Source organism: Acomys russatus, chromosome 29 (assembly GCF_903995435.1).
Source record: "Acomys russatus chromosome 29, mAcoRus1.1, whole genome shotgun sequence".
Taxonomy (NCBI): domain Eukaryota; kingdom Metazoa; phylum Chordata; class Mammalia; order Rodentia; family Muridae; genus Acomys; species Acomys russatus.
In genome coordinates, this window is record NC_067165.1 from 31,390,032 (window position 1) to 31,410,631 (window position 20,600).

At 40.8% G+C, this 20,600-nt stretch overlaps 1 protein-coding gene across 2 annotated transcripts in view; it reads right to left on the reverse strand.

The window, feature by feature from the left end:
* Positions 1–512: 512 nt before the first annotated feature.
* Positions 513–20,600, reverse strand: part of Cdc42 (cell division cycle 42) — a 39,626-nt gene continuing 19,538 nt past the window's right edge. Inside the window, exons 2-6 of one of the 2 annotated variants that reach the window (XM_051171995.1) lie at positions 16,406–16,560; positions 13,050–13,122; positions 9,682–9,791; positions 9,391–9,588; positions 513–2,006 (exon numbers count right to left, since the gene is read on the reverse strand). In XM_051171995.1, the coding sequence (XP_051027952.1) occupies positions 1,917–2,006; positions 9,391–9,588; positions 9,682–9,791; positions 13,050–13,122; positions 16,406–16,510 (576 nt within the window). In that variant the 5' untranslated portion in view covers positions 16,511–16,560 and the 3' untranslated portion in view covers positions 513–1,916. Of the gene's footprint in view, positions 2,007–3,205; positions 3,393–9,390; positions 9,589–9,681; positions 9,792–13,049; positions 13,123–16,405; positions 16,561–20,600 lie in introns of those variants that run through there. The other variant, XM_051171996.1, reaches the window with a different exon arrangement.

Sequence of the window (20,600 nt, forward strand, 5' to 3'; positions counted from 1 at the left end):
TCTGTGTAACAGCCTCAGCTGTCCTGGACTCTTTGTTGACCAGCTGGCTTCGAACTCAGAGATCCACCTGCCTCTGCCTCCTGAGTGCTGGGATTAAAGGGGTGTGCCACCACACCCAGCTATACAAGCTGTACTTTAAGTAATCAAATATGAAAACACCAACGCAGGCAGGCTGGGGCAGGTGGTCTGCTTTCCCATGCACTACAGGAGTAGGCTAGTGCTGCCTTCCAGGAGCTGAGAGCTTCACCCATACTTCTGCACTGACAACTACTCTGACCTACTCAGCATACACAGTGAAGAGATTCAGAGCTAGCTGTCAAGTTTAGGGAAGAAGGCATAAACTTAAACACATGGAAGGAAACAACTTAAGCTTAATGCCAGAAAACAACAATAAAGCTTTAAATTTTTATCCCAAAATGTGTTAGATGTTGATGCCCTGTAAGAGTCACATCCTCATTTCTAAATACCTGAAAAGTAAGAGGCGGAGGGAAAATAACAACCTTCAGGCTGGCTTGTGAAGGGTTTTGTTTGTTTAATACATCTGAAAAGAATTCATATACAAAGAGTTGAGACACAAGAAAGCAATGGTTCGGCACTAACGAATCCACAAGATCAAGACTGGGGAAGGAGATTACCTAAACATTTTAAAAACTGGAACCTGCAAACAAAATAATCTGATAAAGTCTCTATTAACACTTATGAAGAGTCATGAGGCTCTCGCCATTTTTGTTGAGAGAGCTTCAGCCGGTTGTTCAAGGGTTCCTCATAGGCATGGAAGAAAAAGAAAGGGGGGATAGCCCTGACTGGTCCCCATGTTAGTTAAAAGTATGCTCCCCACCCCACATGCTCACAGCTTCTTAATGAAGCAGGCTTGTAACCTCATCACCTGAAAGGAGATGGCAATCATCAGTGGCCATGTGTCTTCTAGCACCATCCCCTAAGGAACCCGAGGTACCAGGTCTTCAGCTGAATCTAGGAACACTACACAGTGAGTTGTAAATCTATGCTAAGCATAAAGAAAATGACTGACAGGGCAAAAGAACTTTTTTAATTAGGAACTCAATCCATTTGGTGTATTTCAAAAGGTGCAATACTTTTTTTTCATTTATCAATGAAACTAGTTAGATATTATCCCTCCTCCCCAAATCAGCAAATGGCAAACAAATGCCCTTGAAAGTCACAGTCACATGTAGAGTGCATCCTAGAAAGAGGGCAAGACAGCTTCCACCCACCTTCATGAGTTTCATCAAAGACTGGATCCACTTAAGGGTGGAGAGAAAAGGCAACTTTCAAGAAGGAGCGTGGTGTTAAATGAGGCATTTCTATACTCCCTCCTAAGAGCACCAGGTGGGGACAGATTTGCTAAAGTAGACCTAGAGGGTGGAATGTGGAAATAACCTGTCCTCCTCCCCCATGGGCTGTCCTCTGGTTAACAAATTTCAAAATACAAGACTAAGAAACAACCCCACACAGACCCCAAAAGGAGAGAAGGGTTGGGGAATAAAAAGCAAAACAAAAACAAAAGACACTAAGATGCCCCAGATTACTCTCCAAAATGGCACCAGGGAGCAGCTCTGACAATTCGAAATTAGTCTGTTACAGTCATCACAAGCATGCCTTGCTTTTAAACAAAACAAAACATTTGTGGGGATTTTTGTTGTTGTTTTAAACAAGGAAACAAAAACTAGCACTCATCACTTTTCAGACAATACACAATTATTTAAAATTAACTATTACTGGGAGGGCAAGGGGACCATACCAATGGACCTTGTCTCACATGAGTGCATGTGGGTAGGTGCAGGGCGTTTGTCATTATTGCAGAAACGAATTTTAATTTTTAATCTTTAGTTTGATTTAAACATTGCTTTTAGTATGATGACAACACCAGCTGTGCAGAAAGGGCTCTGGAGAGGCGTTCATAGCAGCACACACCTGCGGCTCTTCTTGGGTTCTGGAGGCTCCAGGGCAGCCAATATTGCTTCATCAAACACATTCTTTAGGCCTTTCTGAAAAGGGGTAGAAAGAAGAAATGGGCAATCTGATTTTTGGTATGACAACAGAGCTGGAGTTCATGTTTAAAACAGTCAAACCTCAGAAACCGCGGGCAAACAAAGAAACATTAATAGCCCTGAAACTCAACCTAATAATCTTGCTTCACCCAGTTCTGTCTTGTCAGAGTACAGGAGAGATTCAGCAATGCTGGCACAGATGAGCAGATACTCGTGAGTGGTCCTCTGAGATAATGTCACAAGAAGCAAACAAGCACATGTCATTTGCTCATTCAATGAGTTGTATAATGTAGAGCAGCAGCATGTAACACAGAGAAAACACCTGGGCAGTGGCATCCATGTTCTATGAAAGGCAGGGAGTGGGCAGCAGCTATAAATATATTGACTTTGAATACCCTTTATTCCACTAATTAGACAGAGCCAAGGGGATTCAAGGAAGCAGAAGTTGGTACCTGATACAAAACTGAAGTTAGAGCCAGTCAGTGCAACAGGAATAAAGCTTCACCAGGCATTTATACAAACAATTGTATATTTTTAATTTCAAAATGTAAAGATAACCACAATTGTATGTTTCCCTCACAACAATAGAATCAAAAGCAGGAAAATATAAAGGCAGTAGCTTTACATTTCAACATCAGCAAACCTTAAATCAATTGTTAAATGGATGCTAGGATTAGGAGATAATGTGTAACAATGAACTCATTAAGCAATAAGCAGATACATGGATACCTTCCCCATCCCAGAATGACAAACACTCCACCTACAGCACAAACAGCCAAAGCAAGAGCAACACAAAAGTTTCACTGCACAAAGGAAAACCATAAGAGAATTCTCCCTTCCCCATTACACTCTACTAGCAAGTCAACCTTTTTCATAGTTTGTCATGCAATTACAATTAACAATCAGTAAGAGTAAAGTGGTGTTTAGCGATACTTTCTCCATCTAGAACTAACACCTAGAAGTGTTGAGACTCTTATTTTCTCCAAAAAGACATCATTCTTAATGCCAGACCACATTCCCTTTTGCAATAATTATTCAAACCAAAAGCTCTGAGCATCAGGCAACTCAAGCAGCAGAAAGTTAAACAAGTCTAATGTGACTACTGATCACACACACAAAAAATATTCTAAGATATTGCATTCTGATCAAAAATGAATACAGAGTTTGCTCTAAGGTGTTGAGTAAGGAGACGCAGAGGCTTTCAAACAGGATGGTTTTATTCCTTTGTTTTAAATGATCTTTCTACAGTAGTGGGACAGGAAGCAGCAGCAAAGAGGGGAAGGAGAAAACAGTTTAGAATATACAGCACTTCCTTTTGGGTTGAGTTTCCGGAGGCTCGAGGGCAGCTAGGATAGCCTCATCAAACACATTCTTCAGACCTCTCTACAAGACAGAGGGGAGGAGAGAGAATAGCAGCCAGGTTAGAGGATTAGAGAGACTAGCAGTTACAATAGCAGTCTGGATTAAGAGCTGAATTCACAGAAGCAATGTGCTTAAGGAAAGGAGACACTAGAATGTTCATTCTTAGGTTAGAAAGTATTGAGAGGGTAGATAACTGGACAGAAATTTCACCTCAAAAAAGTTAACTAAGCAAGGAAAAAATTAATGAAAAATGCAGTATGTTAACATCTAAAAGAATCACATACTGAAATCTAATATTATATTTTGGTGTAAAAATCCCAAGAGAAAAAAATATATAAACACAAGATAGAAATATATAAACACAAGATAGATGTGTTAGAAAAGTGAGATTCCTCCAACATTACTACTGATGATGATGACATACATATTTTGGAAATAAATCTATTAGAATCCCAGACTTTTGTGAATTCAGCCCCTGAATAACTGAAGGGCACAAACAGCGACTAACAGGCATGCTCCATGTTTCTAGGTTCGGTGACATATCTGGATGGGATTAATCAGGATTTCATAAATCAGTTTCCCAGCCACTCTGGAGTACTCCCTGTGCAGCAGTGGCAGCCACTGTAAGGAATGGACCCCAGAAACAGCATGCACATCAGATACTGAGCCATGTTGCTAGAGCAAGGAACCACCACCCAAGTCATAAGGAAACAAAGAATGGGGTCTCAGAATCAGAGTCAGCAAGCAGCCCCATGCTTTCAGATGTCTGGATGGGTCCAGGACATGTAGCATGGAATGAAAACACAACATTCTCACATCTATAGGGACTAGACTAGAAATACACTTACAGCGCCGCCAGAAACTCCAAGGATACTGTGATTCACAACAGTGGAACTCAGAGCCCAGACAGATGGCCTACCTCTGAGCCCATAGGTTCACCACTCAGAGCAGTTTTACCTGTTCCCCAAATCCCAGAGCATAGCTCAATGTTGTCAGCCACTGGACTACCACAGACATTGCCCTTCTTGTACCCTAAACCCCAGGGGAAATATACACACACAGTCCATTTGATATAAATAAGTGAGATAGTAATCAGAAAATGAGGTTTAAACAGTTTCTCTTTTACACCCTTTTCCCAGGAGAAACAACATACTAATGCTAAAGTACCTCTGCAACCTATCCATGCATCTGTAGGAACATTCACAGGTAAATGAATAGGGTGGGAGGGAAATATTTTGCAAAAACTATAAACGGGAAGAGGACTGATAAAGTAGAGTATACTGTTAGTGCCTGGTTACTAACATATAGTTCTTTCCATTGAAGAAAGAACCCCTAGCCAGGTGTGGTGGCTTAATCTGAGCACTCAGGAAAATCCTGAGCTTAAAGTCAGCCTGAGTGAAACCTGGTTTTTTGTTTTGTTTTGGTTTTTTGGTTTTGTTTGTTTGTTTAATTTAAATTTAATTTAATTTAAATTTAAAGACTCTTTTTTTTTTTTTTTAAATAATAAAGGCACTCCTTTCTTGTGTATTTACTTTGGGAAAAGATCAGCAAGTATTTTATGAAACAAGTTTAACCTTGGCTTTACTACTATCTTGTTATTTAGTTATAGAGGAATCAACCAACAGAACTTTTAACTTACACACATAACCACAAATCCAATTTTCTATCTCTGACTTCTAACTTCAGAATCTGGAAAAAAAGATGTTCCTCCTGTATTAACTCCCCATGCTTCAAGTTCTAAATGACTCAATAATCTGCTCACAGCATCCCACTGTCTAAAACAAGCTTCGCCAGTGACCTTGAACTGGGTCCACATGGCCTCCTTTTAACTCTATTTCTCCAAAGCATCCCATATCTAAAGAACAGAGAACATGCCTGAGACACATACTTTCTCCTGCCTCCCTACTACATACACACCGTGCTGCCTTCACTTAAGGCACTATTTGGTTATTGCCTCAGTCTGTGCTGTAAAAAGAGGTTACATTCTTGTGAATCGTTTTGTTTTGTTTTGTTTTTCAAGTGCTGATATTGAAGGCATGAGCCACCACTGCCCAGCTCTTGTGAAGCCTTGAGTATTAGCTTCTCCAACGAGATCAACTAAGCTGGGCTAGGAGGAGGTGGACTAAGAAATTAGGCCTTAAAGTTATCCTGCAGAATCTAGTCAAGCATAAAAGCATTATGTTTAAATATACAACCAAGCAAAAAGCTGGGAGCTTAAACTATATATCCAGTCTTCCATACACTAAATCCCTCATGAAATCTTAATTATGCATAGTTATACATATACTACTGACATGTACTTGATCAAGAACCCAACAATAAAAAAAAAAAAAAAAGAACCCAACAATATTAAAAACTGTATTTAGGATCTGGAGAAATGGCTCAATGGTTAAGAGCACTGCCTGCTCTTCCAAAAGTCCTTAGTTCAAATCCCAGCGACTACATGGTGGCTCACGGCATCTGGTGCCCTCTTCTGGCCTGCAGTTGTACATGCAGGCAAAACGCTGTATACACAATAAATAAATCTCTTTTTAAAAACTGAATTAATATATTAGTAACCCCTATTTTCATTAGGCATGTAGATCAGTGAGTACAATGCTAATTATTTCCAAAATTCTTTCCTTTGTTCCTAGAACCACATGTAAAACCAGGAATGGGCAATGTATGGTGAGCAGGGATGAACTCGATTACACTGGTTGATGTGGGAAGATCTATTTTAGCTGTGGGTGGGACCTTCCTCTGGACAGAGGATTTGGAGCTGGATAAGTCAACTTAGCACTAGCATGCATTTACTTGTTGACTGGATGCAATGTGACCAGCTGCTTAAGCTCCTGCTACCTGACAGTACTTTAAAACTCTGAGCATGAATAAACCTTTCTCCTTTAAGTTGCTTTTTGTTGTTGTTCGTTTGCTTGCTTTTTGTTTTTTCCCGAGACAGGGTTTCTCTGTGTATCCTTGGCTATCCTAGACTCACTTTGTAGACCAGGGTGGCCTCAAACTCACAACAATCTACCTGCCTCTGCCTCCTGAGTGCTAGGATTAAAGGTATGCATCACCACACCCGGCTTAAGTTGCTTTCGTCAGGGTATTTTGCTAGAGCAAGAGGAAAAGGAACTAAGGCACAATACCATAAAGCTACAGAAGAGTGAAATGCACAAACATGTTGACTGTTACTGCTCCCTGAACTCAGCTCCAAGAGGACTTCTAAACACATTGCTCAAAAATGGCCAGAGAAAAAAACCATAAGGAAAACAATACCCTTAGAAACACAGGACTGAAGATAATATATAACATATGACTGAGGACTATGGCAACAGTAGCCTACAGAGCCTCAAATATTATGCCTAATTCTCTGTCTCAGTTAAATGACCCTAGAGATTGTGTGGTATTTGTCAGAATTAGTAATAAAGAAAAAATTTTTAATTATATAAATACAAAAAAATATAAAGGAGGGAAGGAAAGAAGGCAGGCAGGCAGGCAGCCCACTTATTAGTCTGCCCCTTATCTGGACCTCACTTGAAGGTTTACTAACACCACCTGGACCACTCCAAATCATTCAGCAGAAGTACAACATTGGAGGTAAGCAATGCCAGACCTGTAAGAGACTAACAAAACTTTCCATACACACAGTCCTCTCACAAAACATACTGAAGGCCTGCTCTTCCTGGGCATTACCGCTAAATACACCTCTGTAGAGCCAGGCTTGGTGCGGCAATCCTATAACACAGGATTTCAAGACCCTGAAGCAGGACTGCTACAAACCACACACTGTAGCCTGGGCTACAAAACAAGTACAAGGTCAGCCCAGGCTATATAGCAAATCTCAGAGAAGAAAAGTAGAGCTAGAGACATGGCTCAGTGGCTAATAGTGTTTGCTTCTCTTCCAGAAAACTGGAGTTGCATTCCCAGCACCCACTACAGGTAATTCACAACTCCTGTTAACTCCAGTTAAATACAAGTTGTAAAGTCTGAGGATATGAAAGAGTAGGTAATTTGTGAAGGTCTAAGAAAGCAATTTAAAGTGTGTTAGTGCAAGTTTAAAAGGCCCAAGGTTGTTAGTGCTTAACTAAGTTGTGACAGTCCATAAGAAAGGAATTTGCTAAATTGTAAAGGTCTGAGGAAGTGATTTAATGTATGTGAAAAATGGAAATGTTTCGGATTTCTTTCCCTCTCACTATGCTACTTCAAAATTTCAAAGTTGTAGCAATCAATGGAGTTCTGATAAGCTATTAATGTAGCCCTACTAAAGCACTGACTACTATTATTATATCAGGCTCAATTTTTTTTTAACTTCTTTTGGTTGTTTTCTAAATATAAACGACAAAGTGCTTCTCACTGGTTGGGCAGTGGTGGCACACGCCTGTAACCCCAGCACTCAGGGTGGTAGCATACTTAGTTGCTTAGCAATCTGACATCATCACAGCCCGCCACAAGATGTAGCAGGGACCCAGGATATAAAAGAAGCTGACCTGCCACCTTCTCCTTCTCTTACTCTGTATCTCTCTCTCCCCCTGGTACGTCCCTCCCCCTCTTTCCTCTCTCCCTTCTCCCTGTCTACAATAAATCCCTTATCATGCGTGTTGTGTAGCACATATTTCTTCTTTAACACAGGGAGGCAGGGGCAGGTTGAGCTCTGTGAGTTCAAGGCCAGCCTGGTCTATTGAGTCCAAAACAGCCAGTGCTGCACAGAGAAACCCTGTCTCCAATCCTTCCCTCCCCCTGTCAAAAATAAAAGTATTTCTCATTGTGCTGAAAACATCTTTAGCTTACAGACACTTGTTAACTGCTTTTTCTTCAATGAGGATTTCAGTGCAGACTACAAATAGTAATGCTCATTTATCTAAAACTTTTATTTTTTTGTAAACTTTAAAAATTCATATAAGCTTTAGGGAGTTGAGACTTAGATACACCTGTCACAAGTCAAACAGACTCCAGATTAGTCCTGTCAATCAACAGATTAAGCTTACCTGCCTGCTACCTATCCCTGGGGGTGGGCTCTCTCCTTCCCCTGGTCTTGGGACTCCTTCCCCTACCATGACCTCTGCCCCCAACTACCAGGACCACAGGCCTGGAAATTTCAAGTGTATATCCAAATAAAAATCTTCCTGTAAGCCCCTTATCTTTATATTCTGTTTTTAGTCTGTATCAGTCCCCACAGAATTCCAATCAACTGCAGAATGCAAACTGCTCCAAATATGCCAGCCTCAGGTGGTCCTTCAGAAACAGTAAGCCCGGTACTTACTGAAAGCTGACGTAAACCATAAGCTCCAATAGAATTTCCAACTTGAGCCCTGGCTTTGGACCAGCATTCCAGACTGCTCAAAGCAGTCTAGCCTTCCCCAACCCCCAACCTTAAATGGGCATTTCAGCCTTCCTGAGCCCTGACAACAAATTCCTAATTTCAGCTAAGAAGCAGTTACAGAAGAAATTACATTGCCCTTATCATAAACAAAAGACTGAAATGTCAGGCCCAAAATCTGACAGTTCCACAAAAGGCCCCACCCCTCAGGAAGCCATTTCCTTATCACTGGCAGAAGAGATAAATGGCTACCTATGGTGCCTATAGCATACCAACCTCAGGCTGGCCCCCAGGCTCCCTCTCAGTACCCACTTCAGAGTCCATGCCGGCATCCTAGCTCTTCTCACCAGACTCCATACTCTAAATTTCTCCAACTCAGAAGCTTCTCTTCCCCCACCCCCATTTTCTCATGACCTTCCGATTCTATTTCAGCTACTTTCATTTATTTCAGCTCTCCCTTGTTCCCCCCACTCCCTTTTCTTCTTTTTTCACAGTCTTATAGGCCATGTTCTGTCTACTATTTTCTCTCTCTCTCTCTGCTCTAAATTCTCCAGAAGCCTCTGGCTGTACTCTCCCTCATAGCCCTCTCAACCATACTTTGGAACGGTCGTGTTAGACACTCTGCAGAACTGCACTTACACAGTACACACAGGGAAAAGAGCCTCTGTGTCCTAATGCTTAAAACAATCAACTACCGAGACATGGGATTTAGAGCCTTACCTGTGTGAGGGCGGAGCACTCCACATACTTGACAGCCTTCAAATCCCTTGCCAGCTTTTCAGCAGTCTCTGGAGTGATAGGCTTCTGTTTGTTCTTGGCAAGTTTCTCAATAGTAGAGGGGTCATCTCTGAGATCAATTTGGGTCCCAACGAGCAAGAAAGGAGTCTTTGGACAGTGATGAGTTATCTCAGGCACCCACTAAAAGGAGGTTTTAAAATGCTTTTGTTAATCCACAAGCCTCAGGGCAAAAGAACTTCTGTGTAGGCTTCAAGGGGGAAGAGTTTGACTCACCTTTTCTTTCACATTTTCAAATGAGGATGGAGAGACCACTGAAAAACACACTAAAAAAACATCTGTTTGTGGATAACTCAGTGGTCGTAGTCTGTCATAATCCTCTTGCCCTAAAGAAAAAGTTAGAGAGGTCAGCAACTAAAATTTGATATTTTTATGACATTAAAATCACAGGTCTAAAAAATAAAATAAATACATAAATAAATAAATAAAATCACAGGTCTAAGGGCTGGAGAGATGGCTCAGTAGTTAAGAGCACTGGCTGCTCTTCCAAAGAATCCAGGTTCAACTCCCAGCACCCACATGGCAGCTCTTACTGTAACTCCAGTTCCAGGGGATCTGACGTCCTTACAGACACATACAAGCAAGAAGAACACCAATGTACATATATAAGCAAATCTTTTTTTTTTTTTTTTTAAACCACAGGTCTAAAAGCCGAGCGTGGTGGCACCCGCCTTTAATCTCAGCACTCGGGAGGCAGAGGCAGGTGGATTGCTGTGAGTTTGAGGCCAGCCTGGTCTACAAAGTGAGTCCAGGACAGCTAAGGCTACACAGAGAAACCCTGTCTGGAAAAAAAAAAAAAAATCACAGGTCTAAGTAAATGAATACAAATCACAGGTCAAAGCCGGGCATGGTGGCTCACATCTGCAATACCAGCACTTGGGAGGCAGAGGCAGGCAGATCGTTGTGAGTTCGAGGCCAGCCTGGTCTACAAAGTGAATCCAAGACAGCCAAGGCTATTCACAGAAACCCTGTCTCAAAACAAAACAAACAAACAAAAAAAAAATCACAGGTCAAAGCTAAGGCTATAGCTCTTTAGTACATAGAGTGATTACCTAGCATGCATAGAGTCCTGGGTTCAATCCCCACACCACATTAAAGCCCTGGCTGGGGGCTGGGGGGAAAGAACCACTCCAAGTTATCCTCTTGACTTCCATATACACATGCTGTGGCATGTGCTTCCACATAAATAAGTGTAATTTAAAAGAAAAAACAAAAAACACGAACATAGTGGGCCATGCCCATAAACCCAGCACTCAGGAGACAGAGGCAAGAGAATAACCACAAGTTTGAGACCAAAGCAACCTCCAAGCCAGCCAAAACTATAGTAAGATTCTTGTTTCCAAGAAGAAAAAAGAAGAGAAATTACAGATATATCAACATATCAAGTGTGCAGCCATTAGCATACTAGCCATAAAGCAATTTACCTAATCAAAGGTAAGGCTTGGTAATATGCTATTTGAACAATACTCTCTGTGCTAATTCTACTAGTAGGTTTAAAAAAAAAAAAAAAAAAAAAAAAATCAACACTACTTCTGATTATGTAACAATCAGTGAAATCACCTAAGAAAACATTCTACTGAAGCCATCCACTATCCCTAAGGACTACCAAGCCAGGTCCTATGTTTGGTCCACACGTGCATGTAACTGAAAAGACCTAGAAAAAATGAACTTGTCAATAATCAGTGGATATATGAAAAGAATAAAATACTTAGGAATTAGCCTGGAAGGTGAAAGATTCACAAATGAAAATGGTGAAAACTGCTGGAAGTAAAGAAGCCCTAAGAAATGAAAAGATATCCCATGCTTATACACACTGGGTGACTTAAAATATCAAAAATAAACAAATAAATAAATACTGTGAACTCCACCCACAGCAACCTACACAGTCAATGCTAGAACACCCTATTTCATTATTTCAAAACTTAATAAAAGGGGCTGGGGATTTGGTGTCCAACACCCACATGACAACTCACAACCATTTTAAACTCCAATTCCAGAGGATACAACACCCTCTTTAGCCCTCCACAGGCACTGCATGCATGTAATGCAAAGATAGACATATAAGCAAAACACCTATACAGTAAGACTCTGCCTCAAAAAAAAAAAAAAGTTATGATCTAGATGAAATATTAAGATCTAGAGAACTCCTAATGGTCAATCAAATTACAAAAAGATCAAATTTAAAAAAAGGGGGGGGGGGCAGATGCTGGGCATGGTGACACACACACCTTGAGTTCGAGGCCAGCTTGGTCTACAAAGCAAGTCCAGGACAGCCAAGGCTACACAGAAAAACCATTGGGGGGGGGGGGGGGCGTGGGGGAGACCACAAAAAAAGAAAAAGGCAGAGGACTTTCTACATAGAGAAAAATAAGATAGGTATCTAGTGTTCAAAACAAGTTGAAAGTGGGGTGTGGCAGTGCACTCCTTTAATCCTAGCACTCAGGGAGGCAGAGGCAGGAGGATCGCTGGAGTTTGAGGCCAGCCTTGTCTTCAGAGTGAGTTCCAGGATAGCCAGGGCTCTATTACACAGAGAAACCTTGTCTTTTTTTTTTTTTTTAAGATTTATTTATTTATTATGTATACAGATCTCATTGTAGATGGTTGTGAGCCAATATATGGTTGCTGGGAATTGAACTCATGACCTTTGGAAGAGCAGTCAGTACCCTTAACCTCTGAGCCATCTCTCCAGCCCCAAAACCTTGTCTTGAAAAACAAAAAAAAACCCCAACAAGTTGAAAATAATTTGGATAGCTGACAAAGAAGCAACACTCTCAGCTAGATGTGGTTTATGTATAATAAGACACTCTCTACACATGCATTATACAGACAAAATATACTATATAAATCTTCTAACAAAAGGACAATGCTAATAAATACCAAGTTTACAACCTTGGTCATATTTAGAAAACTGAGACTATTTCATTCCGGGGTCTTATGTAGTCCAGCCTGGCCTTGAATTTCCTATATAAGTAAGACCTTGATCCTCCTAATTCTACCCAGGACTGCAGTGATTACAGCTATACCAAATTTAGGTAGTAATGCTAGGGATCGAACCCAGGGCCTCATGTGTGCATGGGGTATGCTACAGACTATGTTACATCCCTAGTCCCCAGCTGTGAGATTCAGGACTTGAGGGACCAGCAGACATGTTTTCTGAGCTCATTCCCTTAGTCTCTTTCCAGCCTCCCAAACCACTGCAATTTACCTAAGGATGCTCTGACTGTATTGTATCTCTTCCATACCATCCATCCACTCAGGGTACTCCAAACTCCTATTAGCCAGCCAAGGTCAAAGAGAAGGGGGCGGGGGGTTGTTACAGTATGGGACAGGGTCTCTCTACAGCCCTGGCTGGCCTGGAATTCACTATGTTGACTAGACTGGCCTTAAACTCACAGACTGCCTTTGCCTCCTGAGTGCTCGGATTAGAAGAGTGTGCCACCATGCCAACAACCACCATTATATTCAACCCTGATAGCTATTAAGGAAAGGTAAGTAAATTACTGATATACTAATTTCATGGTGTCCAAAAGACATCCAGTAGCAGCAACTGTTATAGATCAAAATATTAAGACATAAATTTTCACCTGCAGTATCAAAAAGTCCAAGAGTATATGGCTCTCCACCAATCATAACTGTGACTGCATAGTTGTCAAAAACCTACAGAAAAAGAAGAAGAAGAAATGTAACATTGTTAGTGGGTGAAATAGTACAATTCCTAGCCACTTATTTCCTTCCTAAGAAAGATATTGATCTTCCCTTAGTCCATTTCTTTTTATGTCCAGCTATGTCCTAGCATGAGTGGAATGGTTCTTGGAAAAATATAAGACTGTGTCCTGAGATGTCTGTCTGACTCCAGTCTACTACATAAGGAAACACATAATAAGTGGTATCACAGAAACCAGGCCACTGACTAGAGAGGGCCCTTCCAATCCTCTACAATGGGGTTGGACAGTAAAGGAGATATTCACTCTTTCTGACAACTAGTAGTATTAAGAAGCTTTTGAATGAAGCATTTTACTAAATGAAAATAAGTCAGCTTAAAAAATAAGTAAATGGGTAGAGTGAAACACCTCATAATCCCAGCATATAGGAGGTAGAGACAGAAGAAGAAAAAAAAAAAAAGATCAAGGTCATTCTGACTTACTTAATGACTCTGAGGACACTCTGGGATACCTTTAATCCCAGCACTCAGGAGGCAGAGGCAGGTGGATCACTGTGACTTCAAGGCCAGCCTGGTCTACAAAGCGAGTCCAGGAAAGCAAAGGCTACACAGAGAAACCCTGTCTGGAAAAACCAAAAAATAAAAAATCCCCTTCAAGTCTAAAAAAATTTAGGACAGCGCTATTCTTCAACGATGGCCAACCTGATTTCTAATAAACTATTTATTCACAGACAGTTCCTTTTAATTCAGAACTGAAACTCTGCTGGAGAGATGACAGTAGTTAAGAACTTACACTGTTCTTTCAAAGGACTGCATTCAGTTCTCAGCACCCACATGAGGAGACTCATAACAACCTGTAACCCCCACTCCAGGGGAATCTAACACTTCTGGCCTCAGGAAGCACTTGCACTCATGTGGACATCATACACAACACAATTAAAAATTAATAAAATAGGATCTGGAGAGATTGCTCAAAGATTAAGTGCACTCTCTGCTCTTCCCAAGTTCCTGAGTTCAATTCCCAGCAACCACTTGGGACCTCACAACCATCTATAATGAGATCTGATGCCCTCTTCTGGCCTGCAGGCAGAACACCGTATACATAATATTTTTTTTTAATCAATAAAATAATTAATTAAAGAAAAAAAAAAAAAACAGAAATGTGCTAGGAGTGTTGGATAGCGTCAATCCTAGTCACTGAGAGGCTAAGACAGAAAGATCACTTGAGCCCTGGAAACTAACATGAACAACAAACAACATAGTGAAATCTTGCTTCAGGAAAAAAAAAAGGGGGGGGGGATCAGAATCAGAAAGCACTGGCAGACCTCTATGAGTTTAAGGCCAGCCTGGTCTACACAGAAAGTTCCAGGAAGGCTGGGGCTACACAATGAGACCCAGTCTCAAAAAAAAAAGAAAAAAGAAAAAAGGGGGGAAAAAAGCCATGAGAAAAGCTTCTGATGAGATTTCAAGTCTCATCTGCAAGTTAGACCTGAACTTTCTCTCCCATGGAAGAAAAGTTGATATGTCTAATCCTTGAGCTCTATCTAATCTCTGTTCTCTTACTGGTAACTCAGCCCACAGATGGGCATAAATATGAACCGTGTACCCAATCTATTTCCCTGCCAACACAGACATCATACATATATAATTTACTTTGGCCTATTTACTCAAACATGCCCATTTAAAAATTTACTGCACTGCTATTCTTTTTACACACACACACACACACACACACACACACACACACACACACTACTAAGAAGCCCATTTTCAATACATCACATCAAATAAAGTAATGAAAGACTTGGAAATCGTGTTTACAAGTAAAAACTCAGGACACAAAATTCCCAATGGCTGCCTCACTTTGGAGACACAATCCATATCACTCTCATAAAGCCTCTTGCCACTTCAAAACATCTTCCGATTAACAGGCCAACTCAAAAAATGTAGTTTCATTACCAAACCACATCTTTAAATTTTCACCCCCTCAAAGAAACTCCATCTTCTTTCTTCGTGTAGTCTTAGCCATTAGCTGCGCCATCACACAAGCTAACACTTCCAAATAAATAGAACTATCAATATGTTAATCTGACAACCCTATCTGTGTCTCTGAAAATTAACCTAAGACTCCAGACTCTGATCCAGACTTTCTGACCAATTCCAAAAAACACTCCTACATCAGCCGTACTTCCGACCCTCACAATCCCAGCACTAAAGGACCAATCGCTTTTGACATAATTATACTCTGGGTTGACCAAGCAACTCAGAATAAACATTGTAGGCCAGATGTGGTTTCTCAAGCATCACTGTAAACAAGTCTCTCCCTAACTATCATTTAATTATTCCTATCTCGCCTCTTCCCTTTCAAGGAGTTAATAAAGCAATTACAGCCAGACTCACAAGACTTCAGTCATATCTGAATGCTCTGAAGTTCTAAGACCCTCTTATTTGAGCCCCAGGAGACCTCAAAGCTTTATTAATCAATGGGACAGACAGACAGAGACAGACAGACAGACAGACAGACAGACAGACAGACAGACAGACACACACACACACACACACACACACACACACACAGACACACACACACAGAAATGCAGGGTGTACTTCTGCAAACTGACAGCACCTTGTTTCAGAATCTTCCAGCACTTCTTACAGACCCTATGTTACCCCTAACTTGAGCCTAATTTTTCAACTTTTTTTTTTTTTAACTTTTATGTGTATAAGTGTTTTGCCTGCATGTAGATCTGTGCATCACATGCACGCTTGGTGCCATCAGGTCACAAGGGGATGCTGGATTACAGATGGCTATGAACCAACATGTGGGTGCTGGGGATTGAATCTTGAGTCCCCTGGAAGAGTAGCCAGTGCTTTTTAAATGTGGCAGCGTCTCTCCATCCTCGGCTGTTTTATTTTAAAGTGTAGATAAACAACACATAAAGTAAAAAAAAATTTTAATTATCAAACAATGGGCTGGTGTGATAATGACTGACATGGTGAAGGCATTTGCTGCCAAATATGACAACCTAAGTTCAATCCCAGAGCCTACGCAATGGAAAGAAACTCCTTTAAGTTGTCCTCTGTCCTCCATGTATGCACCAAGGCAGGTATGCAGGTATGTGCATGTAGCACACACACTACAAAGTAATAAAAGTAATGAAATTTAATTTTTTTAAGAGTCAAAGACAAATAAAAATATTTCAGTGCAGACAGGCCAAGTTCTTTTCAGTGGACACCATATTACAATCTCATTTACTATCAAAAAGCCTTTATACTTACAGTTGGTACATATTCCGAAGGAAATTTGTTTGTTGTGTAGGATATCAGGAGACATGTTTTACCAACAGCACCATCACCAACAACAACACACTTAATTGTCTGCATTGCGGAAATAGTTTTGTATCCACTTTTAATATTTCAAATTAGATGTTGACCTGCAAAAAATTAAAGACAATTGTTTTATTGATTTCTGTTTATATACAAACTTTTTTCTCTCAACTAGCAACAAGTTCAGCCACTCAAACAAAAGAACTAGCATTACCATTATGGCTGAAACCTCTAAAAACAAAAATGGCACCTCACTCTGTAGAGCAGTCAGGCCTCAAACTCACAGATCCACCTGCAAGAGTCCCACAAGCCTGGGGTGGTAGTGCACATCTTTGATCCCAGCATTCAGGAAGCAGAGATAGATGGATCTCCATGAGTACCAAGCCAGCCTGGTCTACAAAGTGAGTTCCAAGACAGCCAAGGCTACACAGAGAAACCCTGTCTTAAATAACCAAAGAAAAAGAGTCCCACGTGGACTATAGTATAGTTTGCAAAGTTGTATTAAGTGTAGTTTGTGAAAGCTTGCTTTAGTATAAACACACATGCACACTATATGCAAGATCAAGTGCAATACAAAGAACACTCTAAAGAATGGTTCACTGCCCAGCCTTAGAGCTGTAGTAACTCAGGACGTAAGTAAAAAGCAGCACAACGCTTGTTCATCACATCAGATATGTAAGCATAAGGATCTGGACAATGAGCAGATTGGTCTCTCTGGTTCCCAGCAGCCATGGCATGACAGCACCAGTTAACTCAGTTATTGCTCAACCAGAAGAGTTTCAACTTACATTTTTATAAAGAAAATATCAGCTTATGACCATAGTGATTTGTTTTAAAATATAATTACATGGGCTAGAAACATGGCTCAGATGATACAGACACCTGAGCTCAGATCCTCAGAACCATGTAAAAGTCAGGTGCAATAATGATAGTGCAGTAATCCCAGAATGCCCCAGGAGATGGGAAGAAGCCTGCAGTCTATATATGGCACACTAAGCAGTAAACAAAAGAAACCCTGTCTCAAAAAACAAATAGGCAAGGACTAATACTCAAGGTTGCCCTCTGACCTCCACAACACACACACACACACACACTCTCTCTCTCTCCCTCCCTCCCTCCCTCCCTCCCCCTCCCTCCCTCCCTCCCTCCCAGCTTCTCTTACTATAGTCTTACAAACTATCAATTACAAATGCACCAAGACTTTATTGTACTTCATAAACTTTAAGATAGACTTTCCCAGCTGGGCATGGTGGCACATGCCTTTAATCCCAACATTCAAGAGGAAGAGGCAGACGGATCTCTGTGAGTTCGAGGCCAGCCTGGTCCACAAAGCAAGTCCAGGACAGCCAAGGCTACACAGAGAAACCCTGTCTCAAAAAGCAAAAAAGAGCCCAAGAAACAAATAAATGTTCTTAACTACTGAGCCATCTCTTCAGAGATTCCCCCCTCAATTTTTGACATCTCTGAAATTAAAATGTGAAGTCTTTGTATGTCAGTAAATGTATGTGTATGTGTGTAAAAATACACATACACTTGTGTGCAAAAGTATAGGATAGTCTCATTGTTTCTCTGTGTTGCCCTGGCTGTCCTAGACTCACTTTGTAGACCAGGCTGGCCTGGAACTCACAGTAATCTGCCTGCCTCTGCCTCATTAGTGCTGGGATTAAAGGCATGCGCCAACCACGCCCAGTTGCTTGGTTATTTTTCAAACAAGGTTTCTTAATGGCCTAGTGTTCACCAAATAAAATAGACAAACTGAGCATCAAGTACCAACGTTTTTATGTGGGTTCTGGTAATTGAACTCAGGTAGTTTGTACTTTACCAAATGAATGATCTTCCCCAGCACAAAGGAATATCAGATTCAACAAACCCGCAAGTTTTTCTTGAAATAAATCATTTGTGTAATCACTGGGGGTCTTACAATTTCTTTCTGGTTAGAGCTGCCATCTTATTAAACATGAAAATATAGTCCTTTGGGGCAGCAAAATGGTTTGACCAACGAAGCCACTTGCCACCAAGCCTGATGGCCTGAGTTCAATCCATGAGACCAAGGTAGGAAAACTGACTTCTACAAGTTATCCTCTGATGACCATATGCATACCATGCATAGCATGTATAAGCAATATAAACAATCAATCAATGTTTTAAAATACACACACACACAATCCCACTAGTTCAAATATAAACCCAAGGGTTAGATGCCATGCCTGTGTATTTTTGAATGGGGAGGGTTTCTCTGTGTAGCCTTGGCTGTTCTGCACTCACTTAGTAGGCTAAGCTGCCCTCAGACTCCCACAGATCTGCCTGCCTCTGCTTCTCAGAATGCTGGGATTACAGGTGTGAGCCACCATGCCCAGTTGCCTGTGTATTTCTAAAACTTGTTCCCCTCACAATTTTTTATCATAATTTATAAACACTTATTAACATCTCTGTATAGGTGCCTACAGCATTTCATTTCACATACCACTGTACTTTAAACACAGCACAGACTGACACGTTATAAGCTGATGAATGGATGAAAAACTCACATAAAATATAAAAGCACATCAGTCCCAGGAGATATAAAGCCCCACTACTCATAGAAACTCTAAGCTGAACATGGTGGCAACAACTAAAATCTCAGTACTTGGGAAAATATTGACTATATGCCCAAGCTGGGCTACATAGTAAATCCCAGACCAGACTACACAGGTGAGACTGTCTCAAAAGAGGCTCAGTCAGTAAAACACTTGCCTTGCAAGCACAAGGACCTGAGCACCTAACACACACAAAAGCTGTGGACTAACAAGATGGCTAATTCTCACCAAATCTGATGACCTGAATTCAATACTGGAGACCCACATAGGAGAAGGAAAGAACCAACTCCCAAGTTGTCCTCTGAACTCTACACATGTGACATGGCACTCTATGAAATCCCTAACACTCACACACACAATAAATGGGGGGAAAAAATTTAAGTTGAGCATATTTGTGCATGGTGGTACACACCTGCAATTTCAGAGCTAGGGAGGTAGAGAAGGGCTGATCCCTGGGGGCTTCCTAGCTAGCCATACTAGCTATTTGATAAGTTTTAGACAAGTGAAAAATCGTGCCTTAAAAAAAGAAAAAAAAAGACCAAAAAGAAGTGGATAGTACCTAAAGATAATCCTCTAGCACACACACGGATACTAGCATTTTTAAAAATGAAAAATATGCTTACTAATACTTAAAAGTAAATATAGTGAGATATGGTAGCACATGCTTTTAATCTCAGCAATAAAGATATTGGCAATCAGATCTCTTTGAGTTCAAAACCAGTCAGAACTACACAGTAAGACCCATGACAATAAACAGATTGGATGGATGGACAGACCTAGGCTCACTGCCACACTGATGTAAGGCTGCTCACATGCACCTATCAGCTCTAGCTCAATATCCTGATGTCCTCTCTGTTCTCCTTGGATACCTGTATGTACATGCACTTATCCACACACATAATTAAAGTGAGATCAATTTTTTTTTCTTTTTGAGATCAATATTTTTAAAAAGAAAGAAGCAGGCTGGGAGTGTAGCTTAGCTGGTAGTGCCCTTGTCTGGCATAAATGTAGTCCTGGGATCAATGACAGGCACTACATAAATGGAGTATTATAGTATATACCTTTAACTTAAAAATAAACATTCTGGGGCTGGAGAGATGGCTCAGCAGTTAAGAGCACTGGCTGCTCTTCCAGAGGTCCTGAGTTCAATTCCCAGCAACCACATGGTGGCTCATAACCATTTATAATGTGATATAATGCCCTTTTCTCGTGTGTAGGCATACATGCAGGCAGAGCACTGTAAACATAATAAATCTTTTAAAAATAAATAAATAAATAAATAAATAATCTGTGGGGCTAGAAACGCAGCTCAGTGGTGGACTGCTTGCCTAGCATGCACAACGCCAAAGTTCAGTTCTCAGCATCACATTTGCAACTATCATGATTATATTTCTTTCTTTATTGAATTTGCATCAATTTTCATCTTTTTTCCTTTATATGCATAAAAGAAATATTTAGAATTAGGGACATAGTTCAGTTGGTATAACACTGACCTAGCATGCATAAGTCTCTGGGTTTGAGCTCCAACACCACATAAAATACCAGGTGTGGTGGTTGCACATGCCTATAAT